At 40.7% G+C, this 26,957-nt stretch overlaps 1 protein-coding gene across 1 annotated transcript in view; it reads right to left on the bottom strand.

Moving 5' to 3' along the window:
• The window catches only part of pkd1a (polycystic kidney disease 1a), an 84,719-nt gene that overhangs the window by 47,473 nt on the left and 10,289 nt on the right, over window positions 1–26,957 (bottom strand). Inside the window, exons 2-18 of the mRNA XM_088341370.1 lie at window positions 19,815–19,886; window positions 19,662–19,730; window positions 19,443–19,514; window positions 16,661–16,824; window positions 15,147–15,394; window positions 13,398–13,658; window positions 11,680–11,848; window positions 10,686–10,863; window positions 9,432–9,646; window positions 7,563–7,684; window positions 7,326–7,476; window positions 5,712–5,983; window positions 5,277–5,615; window positions 3,449–3,910; window positions 3,249–3,380; window positions 1,601–1,776; window positions 216–346 (exon numbers count right to left, since the gene is read on the bottom strand). Coding sequence (XP_088197496.1) covers window positions 216–346; window positions 1,601–1,776; window positions 3,249–3,380; window positions 3,449–3,910; window positions 5,277–5,615; window positions 5,712–5,983; window positions 7,326–7,476; window positions 7,563–7,684; window positions 9,432–9,646; window positions 10,686–10,863; window positions 11,680–11,848; window positions 13,398–13,658; window positions 15,147–15,394; window positions 16,661–16,824; window positions 19,443–19,514; window positions 19,662–19,730; window positions 19,815–19,886 — 3,233 coding nt within the window. The remainder of the gene's footprint in view (window positions 1–215; window positions 347–1,600; window positions 1,777–3,248; window positions 3,381–3,448; window positions 3,911–5,276; window positions 5,616–5,711; window positions 5,984–7,325; window positions 7,477–7,562; window positions 7,685–9,431; window positions 9,647–10,685; window positions 10,864–11,679; window positions 11,849–13,397; window positions 13,659–15,146; window positions 15,395–16,660; window positions 16,825–19,442; window positions 19,515–19,661; window positions 19,731–19,814; window positions 19,887–26,957) is intronic.

Here is a 26,957-nt window from a genome sequence, read left to right as displayed (position 1 = left end):
GCATTAAGACGGAATAGGGTTTTATGGAAATGTAATTTGATGTGGAGGGTGGGGAATGATGATTTTATCTCGTAGAGAAAACACATTTCTGATTTGAAATCCGTGCCAAAATCTCCTTCAGAATCTCATCAAATATACAATGCAACTTAAATGCTTTCCCTCGTGTTATCCATACACAAATATGATCTCTATCTGAAAATTTGACATGAACATACCTGGTTGGGAGTAGATATACGTGATGTTGTTGCTTAGGAGAACCTGGTTTGGAGAGTTGGCGTGAAAAAGCGACGGCGCGTAGGGAGGCTTGAACTCAAATTCTTTATATCCCCCATCGCCGAACGACCAGCTGCAGCAGGGAAAATGTGAAAATATTAAAATCTCAACCTGACAATAATATAGTTTGTCAGTGTATCATAATTCACCACTAGAGTTTGTTGTAGCTTAGAATGGATCTGAAGCATTCACATTACAAGAAGATGCACAATGGAAGCCTGAAGAATAAATGTTTACAAAATTCGGAAGCCTACTTCCGTAATCACACGGATCAGCTGACAATAACTATATCAGCTAGAGGTGAACCATAGCCTGCAGCCAGCTGGCTTTCATGAGTGACTAGAGAAGGAAACAGTGGGGAAAAACACCATATTTCTGAATCACAAAACAGCTGTGAAAGGCGAGTGACAATGAAAAGCGAAGCAGGAACAGCTAACGATCACAATAGCTGCTAACGGCAAGCCTTAGCCTGCAGGCAAGTGGCTAACATGAGTGCTCACAGAAGATTAACCGTGGGAAACAACATGCCAGAAGTCTGGATCACAGAACTTAGCTGTTGAAGATAAGTGATGCTAAAGGAAGAAGCATAAACAGCCAATGATAAAAACAGCCGCTAACAGTGAGCCTTAGTCTGCAGCCATGTGGCTAACACGAGTGGCTAAAGAAGGAAACAGCTTGGAAAAATTGGCCAAATGCATTAATGTCAGGACTTGGTGACCATTACATGCAGGGCTCAGCTGTGTGCAGTAAATGGCTGTTAAGTGCTTAAAGCACCGCTGGGACAAGTGAGCTGTCTAAAAAAAACATTCTGGCTTCAGTAGAAGTAGAATAGCAGATAAACATGTCAAAAAGTTGTGAAATATAATTACAAATTTGAACGCCTTTGAATCTTAAAAAAAGTCACGTTTGTGAGATAGTATGTATGTTTTTGTTATTTTAAACAATATTGTTTTTTTTTTTAAATGAATGCATTGTATTTGCAAAAGCATTTGTGCACCACTAGGGGTCGCTTTATAATGTACTGTGGGGCATAAAAGAGCCTTGTTAAATAAATAGGGCATTGACTCTGACTAAGCAATGTAGAGTTTGTGAGGGAATAATTGGAAAGAAAGAAAAACTGTGGAAAGCGCTCATGTGCATGTGGAAAAAAAGCAGAAAAAAAGTCAACAAGGAAAATAGAGTGGAAGGGAAAATCGGAGTCAGCAATCTGCACTAACCACACAGCTATAAATCCAAAGCTAGGAGAGAAAGAGCAGACCGGAAAAGACAAGGAAGAAGGAGTCTTCCCCTTGAAATAATGAAAGATTTGTCTTGTATGTTTTCGTACCGAAAAGTGGCCGAGACGGACATGTCCAGTAGCACGGAAGCCATGAGGGTCTGAGTGGAGCCTTGCGGGACCACCTTGGGAACACCCATGACGCTCAGGTTGCTCATTGGCTGCAGACGGTCCACCGTCACGTTGAAATACTCGGTCAGGCTGCTGATGTGGTTTGTCGCCGTCACCTGCAGGACACGGATTGATGGCATTTAAAAAAAAAATATAAAAATATTCAATAACATTTTTTAATCAGACTCCTCAAACTTTGGGCTTTATTTATATGGTGGTCTTTCTCTAAAGTAACAGTAGTGTAGTAATTCATCACTTGAGGTAGTTGTAGATTGGGATAACTTGAAGCCAGAAAGATATTTCTTGCAAAATATTCAGAAGCCTAGCAGGCAAAGACAAATTTCAGCAAGTGACAGGACATGAAAGCTGCCGATAATCCCTGGAAGAAACAGCGAATGACGGGGCGAGCCGGATAAACCCGGAGCGGCAGAAAAGAGCCAAGTTATGGAGTTGCTCGGACCTTAGGCTACAAAAAAAAACGTAAAATATCGCAAAAGTAATGCAGGATTTGTCTAGCGTCAGGAACCTGAATAACCAGCAGCCAACTGGCTAACATGAGTAACTAGAGAAGGAAACAATGAAGAAAGAGTGAAAGATGCCAGAACACAGGACTCTAAAAGACCAGCTGTGGAATACAATCGACAGTGAAGGACAAAGCAATATTTATTGACAATGACCAGCTATAATAACAATATCGGCTAGTAGAGAGCCATAGCCTGCAACCAAGCAACTAACGAGTGGCTAGAGAAGGAAAAAGTCGAGGAAAAATAAAACAGATGCTGGAATGACGGAACTCAGCGACATTTGCTTGCATTAACGGCTGTGGAATTCAAGTGAGACTGAAGGAGAAAGCCGGAGCAGCCAACAACAACAATGGTGGCTAGCGGCAAGCCATAGCCTGCTAGAAAAGAAAACAGTGAAAAAAATGTCCAAAAGGCCTAAAACACGAGACGTGCAATAAGTGGCCTTTAAGTGCTAAACGCACCATCGGGACAAGATAAATTGGCAAAATGGTCATTTGGGCTTCTGAAGTCGTAAGACGTCAGCTTCTTCAACTTGTCTTATGGTATTACAAATTTCTAAACCTAAAATCATGTTTATGAAATAGTACATGTGTCTCCAAACGGAAGAGCAGCTTCAGCGACAGACTGCTGTCACAGTCTTGTTCCACGGACAGACTGAGGAGATAATTTCTCCCTCATGCCTTGAGGCTCTTTAACTCCACCCGGGGGAGTACATTGCATATTACCTTATTTTTATTACAGTGTGTATTTTATGTAGCACTATTTAAATCCTCTATATCAACATGTTACATTGGGTATTTATGTATGATATTTCTTTTACTTTATTATTGTTTTATTTTCAACACAAGGATACTGCTGGAAGTGTGAATTTCCCTACGGGGATGAAGAAAGTATCTATCTATCTATTTGAATCAATGGTATTTTCTTTAAATTGATAAAATATTTATACACCACTAGGGGTAACTATTTAATACAAACTGGGGCTTTCAGTATTTAGAATGAAAATAAATGACAAACACGAAAATATTATAGTGTAAGATGATAAATAATTGCGGTGAACTCACTGTGAGCTTGTAGATAGCGGCATGCTGGTAGATAACATTGAGGACGCTGTTGTAATAGGTAAAGTAGGGCTTGTCATCCACAGTCCATTTAAAGGTGGGGTTGGAGCCTTCCAGCACCGATGCCGTGTAACTCTAAACCACAAACCAAAGTGTTGATGAAAGCAGCAGTAAAATAAAAAATGGCAACCTGATGGACTCACCACAACTGACTCCATCAGCACTCGGTGAGCAGGATAGGGCTGCACCATCAGTCCCTTCAGCAGCTCTTCCACATGAACCCTCACAGTCAAGCGGGATTCCGTCATATTATTCGAAGCTAGCAGCTCCACTTGAATGCTCGCCCCACTTGTGTCCTCCGCCGCTAAGTTCAGATTCAGGACAGCGTACAAACTTGGTTCGCTGAGCTCCTTCCCGGTTTTACACAGTGTGGCTGCAAAACCAGAAGGACAGTTTGGCTGGAAGCTGACGCTGTGATTGGTTCCTCGTTGAGAAACCGTGGTGGCGAATCGCGACTGGACGTGGAGGAGCACGGCGGTGTTGTTGGATTGCAGGTAGAGGCTCCCGTTCCAAACTGGCGGGTGTAGAATCCTTAGACCTAAAGGAGGAATCACGTGCAACGGGCACGATGCTGAACTTGGATACGAAGGTTCGGCAGAGGTCACCTGGAATTAAAAAAAAAAGAAAAAATAGTCTGCAGTTGTCTCACGCTTCAGCTTGATGATTCAAAGATATGAGCATAATACTTGTTGGGATCGAACACACTTTTATGATGGGGAAAAATATTTTGTCAACCACAAATTGTGCATCTTCTCCCACTTAAAAAGATGAGAGAGGCCCGTTTGAAAAATACTGCAGTGTTACCCTGCTTAAAGCACTCCATGCCCCCAATATAGAGGTTTTTGATAGAAATTAACCTTTTTGGAGGAGGAAGTATACAGAATTGCAATGTTCTCTAGGTAGAGAGAAGGTGATGATTTTCTGGCCTATGTTAATGACTCTATGTAAGATTCCCCTCTTTACTACCGTGAACTCAGCATAGCGTGATGCTGTATTTTCAGATGGAAAACCTATATAGAACTTTTCGGTAGGACATAACTTCTCAGTTTGGAGGACAAATAATACAGAATTGAAACCAAATAACTCCATAGCTACTACTCTGTGTGAAGGAAGGCATTATTGGATCATGCGGAATGAGATTTTAAGTGAAAAAATAACATGTTTATGTCATGAACAGAACGGAAACAGGACCCACTCGCGTAACGTTTCTCACAGTTTTATTGGGAAGACAGGAAAGGATTGCACACACGATCAGGTGATCGCTGGTCGCGGGGAGTAGGTCGCTCTCAACGCGGAAGTGGGACTTCCGTGTCGAGCGATGGCGGTGGCGGGAACGAAAAAAAAACGGGTCAGTAGCCGGAATAGAAGAGGAAAAACGGGATCGGAAACAAGTCGAAAGCCAGGAGAGGAGAGTAGACATGGTCAAGATAAAAAACGGAGCATTATTCAAGGCGGGAGAACAGACGTGGTTGAGATCAAAACAAATCGTAATTCGGGACGGGAGACCAGACGTGGTCTAGATCAAAACAGATCGTAACGGGAGACAAACAGGAGCTAAAAACAGGACAGGCGAAAAAGGACTTGTCGTGTAAAAACAGAGATTCGCCGACGGACCGACAAAAGGGGACCGACAGGACCGAGTTTAAATACTGACAGGGAGCCAATCTGTCAACAAGCTGCAGCTGGCGCCACACGGGCGGGGCCAATTGGGCAACCGTGACAGATTGGGTCATTCAGCATGACAATGAACAAATTATTGGCATTGTAAAAAGCATTTCAAGGTCCTAGAGAGGCTCTGCTCATCTCCAGATCAACTCCATTTAAAATCTTTAAAGGGGTTCAATTGTATTTATCTCATTCTGTCTTTCATTGTTGAGGTATACATTTTCGGGCATATAAAAGCCTATTTTTTTTTTTAGGATATTGAATAATTTGGTTGACTAAATTCCCCCCCTACGCTATTTATCTTACCTGCATGTTGTAGACTCCTGGTTGCGGAAGTCCAGCAGACAATTGTGCTCCCTGTAGCTGGAGCACGTTCTGCCCCGCATAGAGCGCTCGGACAGGGCACACGACCTCCTCCAGCCAGCCGCCGGCACCAGCTTCCAGCAGAGGTTCCATATCTAGATGGGGGCGAGGCTCGCCGCTGTCCATAAGGATCCACTGGGACGGGTGGAGGACAAAGACGGGTTGCCGCCACGCTGAGGTCGGCGAGGGCTGGCAGTCGAGGAGCGAGGCTGGGCCGGCGTCGTGCTGAAGGCCGAGCACGTCGCCGGCAGACACCAACAGGTCTTCTAATTCATCTTGGATCTGAGAAGCCAGAGTGAAGGTCAACGATCGATATGGAAACCATGACCTAATTCTCATCCCAGTACCGCTGACTCGGGCTTAAAAACACCGCCTCACCAGAACGTTAGCGGCCGGTCCTGCAGGCAAAGTGAAGGCCACCTCGTCCTGCAGCGTGTATCGAGGCCTGGCGGAAGAGGGTGAAAGATGATGAGCTCGGGTGCAGTTGGCGCAGGGAGGTGACGGGCAGGGCTGGGCCAGGTCCAGGCATCGCTGCTGTAACGGGCACCATTGTTGCAGTCTGGGGCAAGCACTCGCGGTATTTACACCATTCCCAAGGGGGTCAGGGATGCATATCGCCACTGATGTGCAATCCACACCGCCGAGACAGCCTAAAATACAAAATTATTTCTTTGAGATTAGTGACGAAGTTCACGTCAAGCATTTTGAAGGTCACCATATTTATACACAGTTTTAGTGTCTAAAATAGATTGATGGACCTTTCAGTAATTTAAGAGTCGGCCTGTAAATGGACACGGGAAAATATAATGTGGGCTTGCCAGTGTTCATTTTACCTGTGAAAAGTGATGCGTCCCGGGGACTCGCATGCTCAAAAATCTATGGGTCCCAACAGAGCTCTATGGGTACCCAAAATTTAGTGTTATCGAGGTTAAATTTGTAAATCGGCGACAAATACATATAATATAAATCTATATATTCATTTAGTTTTAATCATCACAGTTTATTAGTAATACAAATCAGTTATCACTTCAAGAGTTTTCAGTTCACAACAATATTGTATATTATACGAAACAATATTGCTGAAATAATTATATTAATCTGTATTTTCATTCAGTTTTAATCATCACAGTTAATTTGTAATACTAAGCAGTTATCACTTCAGATTTTTCAGTTCACAAAAATATTGTACATTATACAAAATAATATCGCTGAAACATTAGTCTATATATTCATGCAGTTTTAATCATAACAGTTAATTGGTAATACAAAGCAGTGATAACTTCAGATTTTTCAGTTCATATATTCTTCGTGGTTTGCTGTCCCACCAGCATTGTAATGCCTTCTCAAGGTCCAATTGTTTGGTAAGATGCACCTTCACCTTCTTGATAGGAGTATTCTTTTGTTTATTTTCTTTTGTCGAATCAGTCGCTTCAACACACGTGTTTTCCTTGCCTCCGCGATCTTCCGAAGAATTTCTCCGCCGTTTTTTCGTGCCGGAATTATTGCCGTTGTTATCACTTTCTGCATTATGTTTCGACTTATTACTGACACTGAAGAAATGAACAATTTTGTGTTGATTTTCACCTGATACTAACTGTTTTTTCGGAGGCATACTTAACCTTCGCTCGACGACAACCACCACAAAAATGACGTCATCTCGAAGCAACGAGATCTCGTTTGCCGAGACCGGCGTGCAGACGAAAACTCGAACCGCAAGACCAAAACAACAATGGCGGATCTGCCTGACCAAAAGTTTGGAGTGCGGTAAATCTTTGTTAAAATAATGTAATCAGGTAATAATGACAATTTTGTGTCAAAAAAGTTGCGTGCCGGGGGCGCACGTTGATTTGACACTATGCGTCCCCAGCAAAAATAATGTGTCTAGGACGCAGGGACGTGGGCAAACGAGAACACTGGCTTGCAGGTGGGAAATACCATTACAGTACTATTTATGTTCCTGCATTTTACGAGTTTTTTGTGGGCAACGCTCACCAGGCAGGAGCAAGCGTGTTCCTGGAAAAGAACAGCTCGGTCGGTATATCTGAAATCGAACATGGATGGACGATCTTTGCTCCTGACTGACCAGCTCCATTGAGGATAGACGACCACCATGAACAAAGCTCAGGGCCGGGAACAGCATCAACTGGAACAGCAAAGCCCCCAAAAAGTTAAATGTGGCACAGAGACAATACGAACTTAGAAAGGAATATTTAAAATATTTCTCCTCACCTCGATGCCAGCCGTGGCTGTTTGTGCTGGATCGGGTGAAGGAACTTGAGCCAAAAGTAATGAATTATGGGAGGGAAAAACAGCCAAGCCCACCATGTAGATTCCTGCATCTGGAACTTGGACTATTACAGACAAAAACAGAAACAAAGAAGATCATTTAGTCAGTCAATTTGAAGCAATACAAAAATCAACTTGCTACAAAGAGCCCTCACAACCTGTGAAGCACTGGGAAACATTAAAACCTGAAATTTTGGATGCATAAAAACAGTTTGACAACTGATGATGAAAAGCATGTCATCTTTAGTGGTGAAGGACATATAAAAGGCCAAATTTTATGAAACATAGACCATTTTCGTGAAATTGCAAAATTCCTTTAGGAATATTTCACATTTTCCAAAGGTCAATCAGTTTGGCAATTTTCGCGTGATTTGATGAATGTTTTCTCCCTCGATAGTAATAGTTGCTGATGATTGAAGATTGTGTTGCCACGGCAACAGAAATTTACAAGAAAGCGTTAACTTTGCGTTTTTTTTAAATCTATTTAGCACCTCACAAAACATTACATCTGGAAATTGACACGTAAGACCACGCAAAAAGACGTTTACAATAGAGCAGTGTTTTTCAACCAGTGTGCCGGGGCACACTAGTGTGCCGTGAGAACTTGTCTAGTGTGCCGCAGAAAATTGTCCAATTTTATCTTGGTAAATAAGAAAGACGCCATTGTTTTTTTCCCCCCAGTGATCAACAAAGTAACTAACTCTCATCCTATCAGAAAGTGGGAACACATTCAATGGTAATGGTAGATAGTCTGCATTTATATACCACTTTTCAAGTTACTTGAGACCTCCCAAAACGCTTTACAACGTGCTTCACACTTACCCATTCACATACACACACACACACTGATAGCGGCGTCAACCATGTAAGGCTCCCAATGCTTATTAGGGGTTTTGGGGTTCAGTGTCTTGCCCAGGGGTACTTCAAAATTTAACTCAGAGGAGCCGGGAGTTAAACCTTTATATTTTTTATATACTAATTATCTGCTCAGGAGGTTCTAGAGAATGAAGCTGTTTAAGATTGCCCCGCAAAAAATAAAGTAAAACACTTTGTTCAATTATTATTTTGTTGTTTTACGTTTTTAATTAAAAAAACTGAAAACTATTTTGCTCGTTCTATGTATTTCTGTTTTTTCTGGGAAAAAAAAAAAATATATTATAGTAAAACTTGAAAAATAGGTTGACAATTTAATAAAATCACACATTACAACAAAATGATTCCGCTGTATTATTTCCTGAGGCACGGTGACCAAAAACTATGAGAAAACCTTTAAAATGTCACTTTAAGCTTTAAAAATAAAATGAGAATTGAATAATTTTTAAACATTTCAACTATCAGTGCGCCTGGATATTTTTGAATGGGAAAAGTGTGAGAGAAGGTTGGAAAACACTGCAATAGAGATGTGGAAAAAATATTAGCTTGATAGTTATCCAACTAGCAACGGTCAAATATACGTCTGTTCAGGCCCGATATAAACAAGACATGATATTTAGTCACTTGACTCCAGGCTTGATCATTCAAGCAACTGGAGCTACTTGTTAGAACGATTATACACATTTATTTTCCTCATCATAATATATTTTAATTTCTACAGAAGTAGTAGCACAACTTGGTTGTGTCACCTCTCTACATCTTCCCAATGTGCACAAGGCACTGGAGAGCACAGCTATAATCAGTCGCTGTTGTAATTGTACAGTCCTTTAAACTTCAGCTAGAATGTTGATCTTTTTTGTTAATCGTGCATCCCTAATGTATGTCCATTACATCCGTTATTCTAATCACCCCTTTCCTGTTTTGAAGCCCCGTTCGTACCTTGAGGGCTAAAGCGGCAGACGAAGGCCCGCTTGGTGTTGCACGGGTGCAAGCTCGTCTGAGCGCGCTGATCCAGGGAGACGCAAACATTTCCTCGGGAGATAGCGAAGCGAGGCGGCGGCCCTTCCTCGCCAGGGCGGGCCTCTGAGCCGTCCGTCCAGTGCAGCGTTCCCGGTGACGTGACGTCACTCAATCCCAGCCACACTCCTCTCTCCCTGAATGCCATGGCAAAAATTGTAATTTTTTGTATTGTATTGTATTTATTTATTCAGCCAGTATGAACCATGAACATGATATATACAAGAAATCATTACACACGAGAAGTCTCAATAATGATAACATAATAGCTGTAAAAGAATAGAGTAAAAAAGATATCATAATGTATAATACAAGATAATTAAATAGAATAGATTAAAAATAAATAAATAACAAGACTAGAGTAGAATAGGTCAGAGGAACGTCGTTGGCATAATAATACTATACATAATAACCTAATCATTTCTCGTTGAACATGCGAATAGCGGAAGGGTAAAAACTCTTTAAGACGTGCAGTCTTGCTCCTAATGGAGCGAAGACGGCAACCTGACGGCAGGTAATCAAAGTACCTGAGAGCTGGGTGACTGGGATCGTCCATAATTTTTAATGTCCGTTTTCTCATTCGTTCGATGTAGATACTATGCAGGGACGGAAGGCCAGTACCTATTATTTCCTCTGCCGTCCTCACCACTTATTCCATCTTTGACAGTTCTTTCTGACTGACGCGACCAAACCAAACTGTGATTAACCTAGGTAAAACGGATTCAAAGATAGTACGATAAAAATTGACTCGAATGAATTGACGGACTTTAGAATATCGAGAGCATTGACAGTCCATGTGAGGTCAGCTGACAAGTAAGTACCTAGAAACTTGAATGAATGGACCAGTTCGACCTCACTACCATTAATTGACAGTGGCACATGCGGGGGAGGCTTAGTACGGAAATCTATTATCATCTCAATCAGGAGGTGTTGCATAATATATAGGCTTAATAATATTATTAGCTTAGCATTAACACATTTTCATATATGAAAGAGGATGTATCATTATTTAGGCTTTTATGATTCCATCAAAAATCATAAAAATCAAGGACATAGACTGAGCATATTATATTTGCTTAGCATCATTATTAGTATAATAGCTTGTCATTGACAGGTTTTTCTACATGGATGAGCATGGAGAATTTTTAAGTTTTTTATTCAGAAAGAAAGACTCACTGTGTGACTTTCTCTGCCAGCTGGTTACGCAGCATGTCACTTTTGACTACGGCCAGAATCCCGCCGCGATCTAAACATTGTTGTTGAGCTTCGGTCCAGCTCGACTCCACCGCGACGATCTGGAAACAGCAGGAGGACTGCGAATGGAAGACTCCATCTTCTGGACAGTGAGGAGAAGCTGGTCGAAGGTAAAAAATATAATATCAGCCTTTTTGCCCTCTACAGGTAAAGTTGTAGCTTAGAATGGAGTTAAAGAGTGTGCATCTGAAGAATACACAGTACAGATGCTCAAAAGAGCACCGAAAAGAGCCAATAGTTGGAGTTGGTGAGAGGTGGTAGAAGTGGCAAAGTTTAGCTGCTAACAGGAGAAGATACTAAACAATGCTAATAAGGTGGCAGAGCACCTAACAATAAAAATAGCAACTAGTGATGATCCATAGCCTGCCGGCAAGTAGCTAGCATGTGGCTAGAGAAGGAAACAGCGCTTACATAAGTGGAAGAGGCCTGAATGATGGGATTCGGCCACCATCTCATGCCGAGCTCAGTTGTTGAAGGTAAGCTAGCTCTACAAAATGCTCATCCGGGCTTATGTAGTAGCCAAATGGCTGCCAAACATGTCAACCTCTCGAATTAAAATTGCGTCATATACTCACAAATATCCTGAAATAACACGTTTAGCATTTTTTTTTTGCTTTTTATTTAAATCACTGGTCTTTTATTTAAATTATTGAGGTATTTGTAGACAACAAGAGGTTGCCATATAATAAAAACTGAGGCTTTAAAAGACGCCTCCACAAATTTGCTTCAGTTGAAAAATTTGAGCTTTGACCTCACTGGAATACTCGGAAATATTTCGTCTTATAGTGCCAGACATCATTTACTATTTATCTGGATCTTGGACTGACAGGAGCTTGCGTAGCTTTAATGTGAATATAAATCAATATATTTAGCATATCATGCTTTTCAGGACTTGATTGATTTGGTTTTTCCTCACCTTTGGCAACCTGCACATCATTTCTGGTGATCTCCCATTCGACATCGAGGCCAAGAGATCCCCAGCTGACGAGACTGATCTCCAGGCTCTCATTGACCACAGCCAAGGAAGGGCAATGCAGCTCCAGCTTGGGAGGAAACGCCACGCTCACTTCTCCGCGTGCACTCACCTAAGAATGTGCAATGCACAGTGTTGGGAGGGTTACTTTAAAAATGTAATCTGATGCAGTGACTTGATACCTGTTGAAAAGTTTTATCACTAACGGAATCTGAATACTATAACATTGACATAATGTAACTGGATTACTTTCGATAACTTTTGGATTACTCCTAAACAAATACACTAATAAAAGACAAAATAAACCATATAAATAAAATACTAATTTTTGTCTACCATAAATGAACCTTGTAACATTGAAAAAGAAATTGGAGGAAACCAAGGTTCTACAATAAAAGTGCTCAAATTTTAACCGCATAGTATAGTTTAGCACGCAAAAATAAAACACCCCTTTTCACGTATCAGACAAGATATGATCTGTTTTAGCTTACATTCAGATCCCGGTGTTGTTTTAAACACACCAAGTGTTCACTTTCTTAATTTTCAATAAACTCTGGGATTAAACCTCAAGTTTTAATTATTGGAATTGGGAATGCCAAACCTCTTGAAAACATTCAGAATTACGAGTTCTAGTAAAACAATCAAAACAGAAAAAGGAAAACAAAAGGAGAACATTCTCACAATATAACAATATAGTAATCAAATATTGGATTTTAATCAATTAACTGCAAAATACAAAAAGAAGACAATTCATCAAATTTACTAAATGTCCTTGAACTCATCAAATGGGTGCAACTCCACTGGCAGTGCAAAATACACTCACACATTAGCAGCCAAACGAAACTGCAAGCCGATTCAACAAAATGAGTGCTAAATAGAAGGAGACATAAAATACAGACACAAAGAAAAGTGCTTTTACCTTTAACACTGAGTGACAAACAAGCAATCTGTACAATCTGCGCAACAGGTACTGTCCCGTACACGTCGTCTGTAAAACCTAACCTCTCTCTGTCTCTCTCTTTAGTCAGTGATTGATATGATTGACACTTTCTCTATCGGTGCATTATGTATACGAAATATAATTTTAAATACATTTGTATTCCTACAGGGCAGCACGGCGGCGCAGTGGTTAGCGCGTGTGAGGCACAGTTCTGAGGTCATGAGATCGAACCTCCTGTGTGGAGTTTGCATGTTCTCTCTGTGCTTGCGTGGGTTTCCTCTGGGCACTCCGGTTTCCTCCCACATTCCAAAATCATGCATGTCAGGTTAATTGGCCGGTCCAAATTGTCCCGAGGTGGGAATGAGCGAGTGGGTTGTCTGTCTCTGTGTGCCCTGCGACTGGTTGGCAACCAGTTCAGGGTGTCCCCTGCCCACTCCCCGAAAATAGCTGGGATGGAATCCAGCACCCCCGCGACCCTACTGAGGATAAGTGGTGCAGATGATGGATGGATGGATGGATGTATTCCCACAGTAGGTAATGCTTGTTTTAACTAAATGTAACTGTAATTTGTTAACGCATTTTTTTCTGTAATTGTAACAGAACACAATTACATATTCTTATATCGTAATGACATAACACCGTTACATATATTCTGTTACTCCCAATTGCTGTCAATAATCCAGTCCGTCATGCCACAGCGCTACAAAAAAACATTCCCTACCTCCTTGTGTCCAGCCCAAGCCGTCAGGCGAACGGCGTACTTTCCCGGAAGCGCATATTTATGAATGGCTGTGGCGACGTCTGTCCCCGAAGTGTTGACGGGAGGCGAAGAGTCGCCAAAATCCCAAGATAGCGTGACTGGCGTGACAGAGGAGAGCGCCGTGAAAGCGATGCTGTGGTGAACGCTTTGCACTTTCAGGGACGTCAGCGTAATGGAGAAGTCCACGGCAAAGACGTCCTGGGCCAGGGTCCAGCCACATTCCTGGAAACAGAACAAAGGATTCAGATAAAACAATATTTGTGCAAACGCAAAATAAAAATAATGCTTTGCACTTTTCTCAAATGCATGTCATACACTGTACATACAGACAAATATACACTATAAAGTTTCTTGTTTTATTTGTATATATTAAAGCACAATTTTATCAAAATTGTGACGAAACAGCCAAAATTAACCCAAAGTAGTCTTTTACATCCTTTTTGTATGAATTACAATTGATAATTCACATTGAACAACTAAAAAAAATGAATGTACCTATCTATAAATGGATCCTGTTTTTTGTTGTGAAAAATGTTTTGGGTCCGTACATAAAAACAATAAATACAAAATAAATATTTATAAAATAATATAAAAGTAATAAATCTGCAAATGTAGAAAAATAAATACAAAAATTCAAAAAAATTCAAAATTACAAAATAACAAAAGTAAACAAAAAAAGTGCAAATACAATGACATGGCAGTGATATTTATATGATTTAACTTTAATTTAGAATACAAGAAAAAAAAAAATCACAATGACTAAAAATATAAAATCATCTCATCTCTTCTCATTCGCCGTACCGCTTATCCACATTAGGGTCGCGGGGGGGGGGGGGGGGGGGGTACTGGAGCCCATCCCAGCCATCTCCGGGCAGTGGGCAGGGGACACCCTGAACTGGTTGCCAGCCAATCGCAGGGCACATGTTAATGTTAAATACAGTAAATTAAAAAAAAAAGTACCAAATATTGTTTACGTTAAGTGGAGTACAAATAATTATTATTGTCATCATCAATACTAAAAAAAGAAAAAGAGAAAAATGAACAATCGAATACAAATAAAAAAATTGAAAAAGGACAAAGAAATCAGCAAAGACAAGAAATATAGCCGTGACGTTGGCATTAACATTGACTTAAGTGAAGTACAAATGAAAAAAACAACATACAAAGAAAAAAAAAAGGACAAAAAAAATCTACTACCACAAAAATATATTAATAAAAAAAAATAACCATTAAAAAAATAATGAAACAATACAGAAATTTTGCTAATACAGTAATTATAGCTGTGATATTTAGATTAATGTTGACATTAGCTCAGGAGGTAGAGTCTTGGGGTCGCAGGTTCGATTCCCGGCTCCTCCGTGTTATAAGTCGAAGTGTCCTTGGGCAAGATACTGAATCCCTAATGCCCACAATAAGCGATGGTGTGTGAGTGTGTGTGTGAATGGGTAAGTGTGAAGCACATTGTAAAGCTCTTCAGTGACTTGAAAAGCGCAATAGAAATGCAGACCATTTACCATTTACCATTTATATGAAAATGGTTTGAATGCATGAAGTTATCGCTGGATGAAAAAAAGACAAAATTCTATTTTTTCCCACCTCCTTTTCTTTCAATGGATGATTGACAATTAATGAAACAATCAATTATTTTTTCATCCGATACCGATCATCTGAGAGTTTCCGGCTCGGGACATCCCAAACCACAATTCTCACCTTCATGACACTGGGGTTCGTGCAGGCTGCAGAACACTGCGACTCGCTGATGAAGTTGGGCTCGGAGTTGGTACTGCACAGACACTCGTGGCCGGCCCCCAGGCCGCCGTAGCGCTGCGAGGCGGCGAAGCACATGCTGTTGCACTGCCATCTGGTGAAGTTGCCCGGGGTGTAGGACGAGAAGATGACCAGCTCGCTCGGCCCTCCGCCTCCGCTGCTGTCCTCCAGACAAGCCGCGTAATTTACACCTGAGAAAAGAACAGTGGTTTCGAGATGGTTGTGATTTTCCATCGGGAACGTAGTATTGGAATGAGGCCGACTTTTGGTCGTTCGGATCGGCTCCCCTTGTGAACATATTTAAGTAGGGAGAGCCTTTATACATCCAAAACACACACTTTTGGGGTGACCTTCAATGATCAGTTAAATTTCTCCCGGGGGAGCATCTTTAGTGTCCGTCAACGAACCTCTCCCCTGCAAGACGCGGGTTCTGACTCGGTCCTGTTCCTGTTGGAATTTCCTGTCTGGTATTGTTCCCGTTTAGTTTGACCTGTTTAATATCGGTTTTCAGTTTAGTTCCCGTCTATTTTTGTCCTGTTTATTATTCTCTCCAGTTTTTGTTCCTGTCTAGTTTGTCCTGTTTAATTTCGATTTCCTGTTTCAATATCAATCATGTCTGTCCGTTATTGACCCCATCTGTCCGATATCTGCTCGGGCAATTGGTATCGATCTTGTCGGTCTCTGGCTTCCTGTCTTTCCACGCCAGACCGCTGCCTAACGTGCATGACTCCCTATTTCCCGTTTGGGTCCTGATCCTGTTCTGGTTCTTGACACTAGCAAGCTTTATTCAGATGGAACAGCTCATGAAAACAGTAGCAGATAGCGTAATTCCATAGTCTCTCGTGTGGTGGCTGACATAAATCATTCGAGAATGAAGCAGTGAAAAAAAGAGAAGATCCTTGAATTGCATAAATCTGCAACGTTTGCTATTAAGAGCAGCTCTGGAAGGCAAGTAACACTGAGGAACTAACAATAAGTAGCTCACAGTAATAATAGTGGCTAGCTGTGAGCCATAGCCCACAGTGCTAAACATGAATGGTTAGAGAAGGAAACAGTGAAAAATGTGGAAGATGCCTGAATGACCGGACTCAACGACATTCACATGCAGGACTCAGCTGTGTCCCCTAAGTGGCTGTTAAGTGCTAAAAGCACCACTGGGACAAGCTTACTTGGCAAGAATCCTCATTCAGGCTTCTTTAGTAGTAAGATGTTGTCCAAAAATGTCAGCTTCTTAAAGTTGTGTAACACAACGAAAAACCTCTAAACCTACGAGTTATCATCTTTATGAGATACATGTGTTTTCGGTTATTAATCAAATAATTAATTATTTTTACAGCACGAGGGGTCGCTTAGTAACACACAGTCCAGGTTGTGAATCCTCCCAAACACAGATATAAAGCTTTGAATTCAAACAAGAAGTTTCCGTGGAAAACTTGTTTCACGTTGTTATTTCGTACCGCAGGTGAGCAGTCGGACTTCAAGCAGAGGTTTTTTTCGAAGCTCGGCGGGTTGGTGGCAGAGGATGGCGTCGGCCCGGCGGACTTGCACGCCTTTCTCTTGCAGCCAGTTGACCAAATGGAAGAGCTTGCAGTCGCACTCGAAAGGGTTGCTGCTTAGGTCACTGCGTGAAGGACAAAAATAAAGAATGAGGATAGGTTTTAGGCCACGGGTTAATAATAATAAAACCATTTTAGGGGTCATAATAGACAATAAATGAAGCTGGAAAACACACATCAGACACATACAAACGAAGGTATCTAAAAGCATTTCAATCTCATCTCATCTCATTAGCCGTACCGCTTATCCTCATTAGGGTCGCGGGGGGGCTGGAGCCCATCCCAGCCATCTTCGGGCAGTGGGCAGGGGACACCCTGAACTGGTTGCCAGCCAATCGCAGGGCACACAGGGACAGACAACTCATTCGCTCATTCACACCTAGGGACAATTTGGACCGGCCAATTCACCTGAAATGCATCTTTTTGGAATGTGGGAGGAAACCGGAGTGCCCGGAGGAAACCCACGCAAGCACGGGGAGAACATACAAACTGCGCACAGAAAGTCTGGAGCTGGATTTGAACCCACGACAGGTTGTAGGTATTTGTTATATTGTTCTCTAGTTCTGCCATACTTAACATATAGTGCAGAAATCTGGGGCAATCATTACAAAAGTTCACTCCAAAAACGTGCAATTAGAACCATACATAGGGTAGGATATCAGGATCATACAAATATTTTATTCCTGCAGTCCAAATGATCAAAATTTGATGATTTAGAAAACATTTTCTCTTCGCAACTGCTATTAAAGGTCAACAAAAACACAGTGGCAGAAAACGGAAAGAGGGAAGTTTTAAGTTAAGGGGCTGTCATAAATTCAAAATCCCAAACGTGAGAACCACCAGGAAAAGTATGTGTGTGACCGTGTGTGGAGTCAAACTTTGGAACAATTTACAAGACGCGATCAAAAAATGTCCAACTATTCACTTGTTCAAATTTAAATACAAAAAAACATTACTGGCAGAATACAGAGATGAAGAAAATTGGGTATGAGTGATACGAGAGGCTGGAAATACTGCGTTTACAACTATAGTTAAATTTGTTGTTATTGTTTCTATTTTTATTATATCATAACTGTTATTATTGCTATTGTTGTGATTATCATTGGTGTCACAATGATAATTTGTGACTAGTAGCATTATAACGTCAATAGATGGGTACTATGATGATTAGTGTATAAAATATGTGACTATCGTTATTATTATAATTATTGCTATCTGACCTATATAATATGTGTATCCTTGAGATTGTGTTCTATTTAGAAACAAAGGAGGAGCTATCAATAAAATGTAATTGAGAGGGAAGATGAAGGGGTAGGGAAAAAAAGCATCTTCTTCTTACTACCCCTTTTCGAACATGTTATGTTAACATTCCTTTTGTTGTTGAGTCATTGTTTTTGTCCTCTTTTTATTTTATAATATTCGAAAAAAAGTTTTCATTCATTCAATAATAATCAGGGATGCACAGTAATTCTCAGGCTCATAGTAACACAATATGTCACTTTTCTGTACTTTGTATGAATGTATTTTCTCCTGTAATAATCGGTATTTGTGTATTGACTTTAAGCTACTAATGTGAAAAGCTAATATAATGCCATTTGATAAGAAAGAGTGATGTATTTGTCTTATCCAAGGCATGTGTGCCATTCACTATTGGAGCACTTGTATAATGTTTCTAAGTCAAATACTTTCACATATGCAATTTCTGCAACATTTAAATGTCAACGTTCTGGTGCTCATAACAATATCATAGTTTTTACAGACAAACAAAGTAAGTGTTGATCAATTGATTGATTGATTGATGAAGTCAAGCTCGAGTGTTTCTATTTTTGGATACATGTTTATTGAAGCAGTATGATAAAGAAATTTAAACCAAAATAAAGACACACATAAAATGAATTCGATTTTGAATGTGATTTCATTTTTTGTAAATAGAGCATGTTGTTGGTTATCGGTAACAATCTCCAGAAGTGACAATTTATCACTTGTAGGTAAAAAAAAACGTTATCACGATTACCTAAACATAATAACCCACTTGTGTTACTTTTCTCTCAGTTTTATTGGAAAAAGGAAAGGGTTGCACCCACGATCCGGTGATCGCTGGGCGCGGGAAGGAGGTCGCTCTAAACGCGGAAGTGGGACTTCCGTGGCAAGCGATGGCGGGGTCGGGAACGGAAAAACGGGTCAGTAGCCAGGGACGTGGTCGGGGTCGGAAATTAGTCGAAAGCCAGGAAAGGAGAGTAGACGTGGTCGGGTACAAAAAAGGTCGAAAGCCGGGACAGGAGAGTAGACGTGGTCAGGATCAAAAAATGGGTAAAAGCCGGGGAAAAGATGGGAGCAAAAACAGGTGGGAGTCGGGGTCGAAAAAGGCTTGCCTAAAGTAAACTGAGGTTCGCAGAAGGACTGACAACAGGTGACAGAAAGGAGTGGGTTTAAATAAGGACAGGAAGCCAATCAGAGTCTGAGGCAGTTGGCGCCAAAGGAGCGGGCACAGGTGAAGCATATCGGTAATCATGACAGTAGGTCGATAAAAACGTTATCCTAAAAATAATAATTGTTTTTAAGTGCTGTAATTGACAGGGTGATGGTTATTTATTGATTTATATTTAAGTTTCTTAAAGGAAAATGCATGCTAAAGTATCAAAAATTTAAATCAGTATTGTGAAAGACAATCTTAGATACTTACATGAGCGTCAAATTGCACAGGTCATCGCATATTCTTTCTTCTATCTTTGCGATTTGGTTGTTACTCAAATCACTGGGGGAGAGAAAGAACACAATCAACATCCACCACACTTTCCCTTTTTTTCATTACGTATGGAAAAAAAACACAGGCAGACATGATTATTTTTGCATCTTCCTCGACCTGAACTTTGTGGAAATGCTGACTCAACATTTTACTCACAGGACTTTTAACGGGCTGCAACAGAAAACTCCTCTGGGCACGATGGTGATTTTGTTCCCTTGCAGATATCTGCCGAACGGAAAACAAGCACGCGATTGGCCGAAGCGCGCACCAATGACGTCGGCTACATAGAAACACGGCGACTCTACTTACAGTTCTCGAAGACCCGGGAGTCGATTTAGCAAAGTCGTATCGAGGGAGGAGATGCGATTCTTGGAAAGATCTCTGTGGAACAAAACAGGCGTTATTGCAAGGATGCTAGCATTCATGATCGTAGCATTGCACTAGCATGAGCTGCTAAACTAAGTAGAATCAACTGCTAAAGTGATGCTAGCAGCTAATGCAAAGATAGCCACCAAACGTATGCTATTTGTTAATACAAGTTTTAGTTGTGCTTGCGAAAATCAAAGACGTTCAACATTTTTCGAGATTACCAATTTGTTTAAGTCATTTTCGATTTAATATTGTCAATTTGCTCACCTCTACTGTCGTGTGTTACCATCAATAATATATGGATTCCTAGGAGTGCAATGGTGCTAACAGCTTGTGGTTGTGTTTGCAAAAATATAAGAAAATCTAGAGATCTTAACATTTTTCGAGATCGCCATCTTGCTTAAGTCCTTCACGATTTAATATTGTTGTATCGCCCACCTCTATTTTCGTGTATTTTCAATAATATATGGATCCCAAGGCATGCAGTGGCGCTAAAGTGAAAAGCAAAAACACCGTAAGCATGGGAACAAACCTTAGGATTATCAATAAATACGAAGAAGGCACACGATTGAATGGAATCAATTGACAATCGGAAGAATTATTAAAAACCAGGAGGCGATTAATGCAAGTTCAGTCTAACTTCTTACCCCCTTAACATTCCCAAAGCTTGCAAAGAAGCAAATACGTGTCGTAGACGCGTGCGGATGCGGTGTCCGTACGATGTCACTCAAATGCATCGTTCCAAATATCATTCGGAAGGTTAAAGTCTTGGGATTCAAGAAATGCCAACCATTCCTTAGTTTCTGTTTTCTTTTTCGCTCGCAACTTTACTGTGCATATGACAATAAATACTTGGAATTGAGTTTAATTTAAAAAAAGACCCATCACAGGAACATCGATATCACTCTGAAACAAGATACTGGGAAAATATATAGCCGGAGTAGCTCACCGAAGTCGTTGCGTTCAATAATAATGTGCAACCATGGTCCTCTTATATCCGTGAGTGTAGTAAATCCAGGAGAATAAAATATTTACAAATACAGAATAGTAAAACATGCTTTCTCTATGCCGTAGACAACCAACCAAACTTGCTATTCACATTCATCTTTTTCGGCCAATTGCAGGCTTTGTTTTGTCCCTTTAGCCTATGCAAGCTCGTAAATGATAAAAAGGATCCGCCCCCTTTACCTCCGAATAACTTTAGCCAGTAGTGATCGATTCAACTGATGATTGACACATATTTTTCGGCCAATTGCAGGGTTTGTTTTGCCCCTTTAGCCTATCCGAGCCTGTAAATGATAAAAAGGATCCGCCCCCTTTACCTCCGAATAACTTTAGCCAATAGTGATCGATTCAAATGATGATTGACACATTGGTCAGCCAATGAAACGCCGGTATATAAATCCCATCATACACCGCGGACTACTTCACGTTCGGGGGAAAATCTAGTCGGCAGCTGTTGCATTAGTTGCAAGACTTTGCGACACACCATTGAGCCATATATAAGGCGCACTGTATTATAAGGCGCATGGTCAGCTTTTGAAAAAAATTAAGACTTTTAGGTGCGCCTTATAGTGCGGAAAATACGGTATATCTAATTATAATGTTATTTATTCTATACATGTATATTACACATAAGTTCTATTTATTTTAATGTATTTATCTGGGATACCGGAGATGTGGAAGGCATTAGCTAATGACCAAAGGTTTCTACACTGCTAAACGGCAATTTAATTTTGTAATTCTCGTTGTATCCCGGGGCTCTACTGTATTTTTATTAGGAAAAAAAGGAAATAAGAATTGACCTCCAAGACCTGGGGTCGGCAGCCTATGACACGCGTGCCAGCAGTGGCACGCGAGGGGTTAACCAGTGGCACGCGAGCGCACGGCGAAATAATAATGATTGTATTTTAAAGATCCGCATTTTTACCTGAAATTTAGACATTTTCAGTTGTGTGCCGTGTTATTGAGAGGCTTTACGTTAGCTCCTCCTCTGCTTCGTGTGTCAGTGTGTGTTTGCGCGGTGCTGAGGAGAGGAGGAGAGATCCGTGTTTTAACCCAGCCAACGAAACACACGCGAGCAATAAATGAACGAATCACGACGGCTCCTCCAGCGAAAACATTTCGTTCTTTCCAGCCAGCGTGGACAGACGAATGAGGCTTTGTGCAAAAAATGACCGTGCTGTTTTATGCATTATTAGTGTTAAACGTCATTACGAGACGAAACATGAACATGAATTCAAGGATGAGTCTGACACGGTGGAGACAATAAAATGCGCTGTGTCTAGGTACGGCAAACAAACACAGACCCTGGAAACCTTTGTCACTGCCTAAAACACCACCACTGAAGCAAGCTATCACATTGCTCACTGCATAGCAAAGAACAGAAAACCATTTACTGATTGCGAATATTTTAAAGAAGCCTGCGTGTATGCGTGTGCACGCGTGTGTGCCTTCTGCTTTGCTGTTATTTCAAGTTTTGATATTTTCTGCAACAAGATATCATTGATGAATGGTATGGTAGCTGTCCATAGCGCTTGTTTTTTGATTGTAGTTCATTGTTAATGAAGAGTGGTTGATTCTGGTTAATTCTTGTGGCAAAAAGTTGAAGTCATGGATGGCTACAGGCCTTTCCACTTGTTATTTACATTCATTTCTTCAGATTCAGATTCAGATCTACTTTATTGTCATTCTAGTACACGTGTATACAGAACGAAATGTCGATACATCTGACCCGCCCAGTTTCCTTGAATGTACAGATATAAGTAAAAGTTGTATTGTATTATGGCTACGTATAGTATTTTACCATAGTGCCGATAGTGCAAGAGGAGTAGCTAACCAGATGTGCAAAATGGGCAGTCAGGTAAACAAGTCAGGTAAACAGTAACATTAACACTGTAACAATAACGCTGTAAGTACAATAGTGCAGAGAGCAATTGTGCAAGGAGTGGCAAGCTATAAAGAACTGCCAGTAGTGCAAAAAGTCAAATTAGCAGCCGTTTAGATTTAGGTTAACTACCAGTATATGTTAGATTGACCATTTAACAGTCTTATGGCCAGGGGGACTAGACTACTATTTCTTGGTTGATTGATGAAAAAGAATAGTGGAAGATAAAATTGGTCTGAATTTCAATGTACATCCATGTGGACTGGGGTAAAATGACAGCTCTGTTGGATATAAAAAAACTTGTTGTGCGAGTCATGAATCTTGGTGTGGCACACTGATTTACAAGGAAATTTGAAAGTGGCACTCCACACCGAAAAGGTTGCTGACCCCTGTCCTAGACCAAATACAGCGCTTCGTTTCCATGCTTATCTGGTGTCATAGCTGAATTTTGACTCGAGAGGACTGGAATCAGTTCCACTCCCGGAAGGTCCATGTTGCTCGTGAGGTCAGTGAAACAAAGAAGAAAGGAAAACGACCCAGCCCAGGTTGCGAGAGGACACGTAGCTCTCAGTTGCTGGCATCCTCTCCCAAGTCAAGCCATGATCTCACCAGGAGCACTTAACATCTTCCATCCTCGTCATGTGCACAGTAGACACAAAAATCACCTAGGGGGCTCTTAACAAAGAGCTGCAAATGAGACTTTGAGTGCATGAGAAGGCGGCCCTCGCTCCTTCCCCGAAAGGAAACATCTGCACATTCCTCACCAGCTGTGTAAGAAAGACGCAGAGCAATTTCTGCTTAAGCCATCAGAGGATAATACCGAAGCGCGCGGACCGTTGCATGATGCGTCCAAATGTTCACTCTTCCTTAGAACCTTCTCTTATGGAATTGTCACAAGCATATAACATGACCTTCACCGTGTCCATTCGCAACAAGCTCCCGTTCTCTGGGCGACCTTGCTCCACACGTGGTTGTAATTAGCCGCTCTTGCTATAGCGCTGCTCACAAACACCCAGAACACACATATGGTTCTGTTTTACCAACGGTGTGGCCGATGATCTAAGCGCTCCTTATATGGCCTGTCTGCTGCCACTTCTTGGAGCTGGCGCAGAGGAGAGAAAAAGGATCGTGGAAAAGAAAGACATTTATTGGAGATTTTTAGTGCAAAAAAAAAAAAACGGAAAGATCGGTTTTTGTTTTTGTGCACGAGGGTGGCCAAGCGGAGTCCGTTTTTTTCACCAGAACGGAGAAGGAGCAGCGTGCCATCAAGCCGCTAAATACCGGTTGCTCTGCGGTGGCTTTCATCCTCACCCTCTCATTCTGCACTGCCCCATTTTCCAGACGCCTTTAAGGCATTTCATCAATGGCTACGTTTACATGCGGGGAATAGTCCGAGCGGGATCGACGGTTGGGTTTTTGAAAATTCCGAACGAATCGTTCAGAATTAGAACAGGGGTCGGCGACTTATGGCACGCGTGGGGTTAACCAGTGGCACGCGAGCGCACGGCAAAATAATGTTGTTTTTTTCATGTTCATTTTTAGATGACATTTAGACATTTTCAGTTGTGCGCTGTGTTATTTAGAGGCTTTACATTAGCGCCCCTCCGATATGTGTTTTAACCCACCCACGGAAACACAAGTGCGCGATAAATCAACAAATCACGACAGCTCCTCCAGTGAAAAATCTCGTTCTTTTCAGCCAGTGTGGTCAGATGACTGAGGCTTTGTACAAAAAATGACCGTGCTGTTTGTGCCTTATGCCTCGAGAGCATTGTACCTCGCACGTCAAGTGTTAAGCGTCATGACGAGACGAAAAATGAACATGAATTCAAGGACGAGTCTAGAAAGGCGAAGACATTAAAACGCGTTGTGTCCAGGTATGGCAAACAAACACAGACCCTGAAAACATTTGTCAATGCTACAAACGCCACCACTGAAGCAAGCTATCACATTGCTCACTGCATGGCAAACCATTTACTGATGGCGAATATATTAAAGGTGTGCGTGTGTGTTTCAAGTTTTGATAGTTTCTAAAATAGGATTTAATTGATGAAGCGTATGGTAGCTGTCCATATCACTTGATTTTGACCGTAGTTCATTATTGAAGAAGAATAGTTGAAGTCATGGATGTCTACAAGCCTTTCCACATGTTACTCACAGTCATTTTTAATTTGTTGATGAACAAGAATAGTGGAAGATAAATTGGTCAGTTATACAATATCAATGTATATCCATGTTGTATATTCAGACTGGTGTAAAATTAAATAAAAGTGGCACTCCACACCAAAAAAGGTTGCTGAACCCTGAATTAGAATAAGAACTGTCATTGAGATGAAGATAAAATAAATATCGGTGGTGCTTTGCTACAAGCAGAGACTGCAGAAGCAACTACGTCAATAAAACGATATTAAACAAAAATCAACGGAAAATTTTGTAGCAAATCGGTTCACTATCAATGTCCGAATCAATAGCAAAAATCATTGAAACTTATCTTTCTAATGTTCACAATAGGTGTGAACGTATTGTAGTAAGTAAATACAATAATAAGCAAAGGAAAAAATAAATTTATTTTCTTTCTATTAAATCCTGTACAGGGTTCATCCACCTTCTCATGGCAGAATTAAAAGACTTTTAAAGCACTTTCAAGGTCAATTTTTCGATTTTAACAATACCTTCAAAGGTAGAAATCCAACGTCGATCAAAATAACTTTTTTTGTTTTTTTATATGACTAAAATGAAGTCGCTATCTTGTTGCTAGCACATTATTTGTGCTATTTTGCACTGTTCCTTTCTATAATCTACAATGATTATGTGTCAATGGGCTGCTATAAACTGACATAAAATTCTGCCATTCAGCTTCAAAAATGCATGCGCTGCAAGACAGAAAAGAAAGTACTGTATGGGTAAAAAGCAGAGAATTGAGTCGAATTTGGACTCATTTCATTGATCCTGATTGCTCCGAAGGAGAGTGCATTTAATCTTTTAAACTTCCAGACTGCTGATCAATTGTTTTTGTTTTACTTATTTCAATTTATATTTTATGCGCATTTTTTTTAGAAAGTCTGTGTCTAAACTGGTTAAAATAGAATAGATTTTTTTCCCATTTTATCATTTATTAATAGCACTAAAGATTTAATAGTTTTAATTTATGGTTTTTTTGTTATGCATTTTCAGGGATTTTGCGCCATTGTTGGTCTTCGAATCTGTTCGGTGTGTAAAAATCTAAAACTGTTTTGTATATCTGCGAGTATTTTAATTTATATTTCATATGTTTTTTTTAGGGATTTGCAGGGGCAAAACATATGAAATTACTAATTACGAAACAATGTGTGCATAATGTTTTATTTTTATTGATAATATACTGTTGAGTATGTCACAAAAGTGAGTACACTCATCATATTTTGGCAGATATTTCATCATAATTTTTAATAAAACATCACTTAAGAAACATCACTTTGACACAATGAAAAGAAGTCTGTCAAAAAAGGCCATGGCTTGCAGGAAAGATATCTTGTGGTCTGATGAAACAAAAATGAATTGATTTGGCTCAGATGGTGTGAAAGATGTGTTTCGGCATCCAAGTGTGGAGTACAAACATGTATGTGTCGTGCCTCAAGTCAAGCATGTCATGGTTTGGGGCTGCATGAGTGCAACTGGAAGTGGGGAGGTGCATTTCATTAAGGGAAACACAAACTCAAGAATTTACTGTGAAAAACTGGAGCAGAGAATGATCCTCTCCCTCCAGAAACTGGGTCGCAGGCAATGTTTCATTCTGACTATGGCCTCGAATACACTTCTAAGATGACCACGGCTTTTTTAAAGGGGCTATGGGTAAAGTGGATGGACTGGCCAAGCGTGTCTCCAGATCTAAAACCAATAGAACACCTTCGGGGCATCCTCAAGTGGAAAGTGGAGAAGCACAAGAACTCGAATATCCCCCAGCTCAGTCATATTGTCATTGAGGAGTGGAAGAGCGTTCCAGTGGCAATTTGTGAGGCTCTGGAGAAAACTATTGCCAGAAAGATTCAAGTGTCTGCAAAATCATGGTGGCCACACAAAATATTAAACTTCAGGAACTTTAACTTAAGGGTGTACTCACTTTTGTTACCATGGTTTACTAATGGCTATTTTATGGGTTTTTGAGGGCGGAAATAAATTGACACTGCTATACAAGCTTTACACAGACTACTTTTAAT

The sequence above is a fragment of the Urocampus carinirostris genome, chromosome 8 (assembly GCF_059441175.1).
Source record: "Urocampus carinirostris isolate Australia breed hairy pipefish chromosome 8, RoL_Ucar_1.0, whole genome shotgun sequence".
Classification (NCBI taxonomy): Eukaryota; Metazoa; Chordata; class Actinopteri; order Syngnathiformes; family Syngnathidae; genus Urocampus; species Urocampus carinirostris.
The sequence above is the reverse complement of the archived record's forward strand: the minus strand, read 5'-3'. Positions and strand labels throughout refer to the sequence as shown.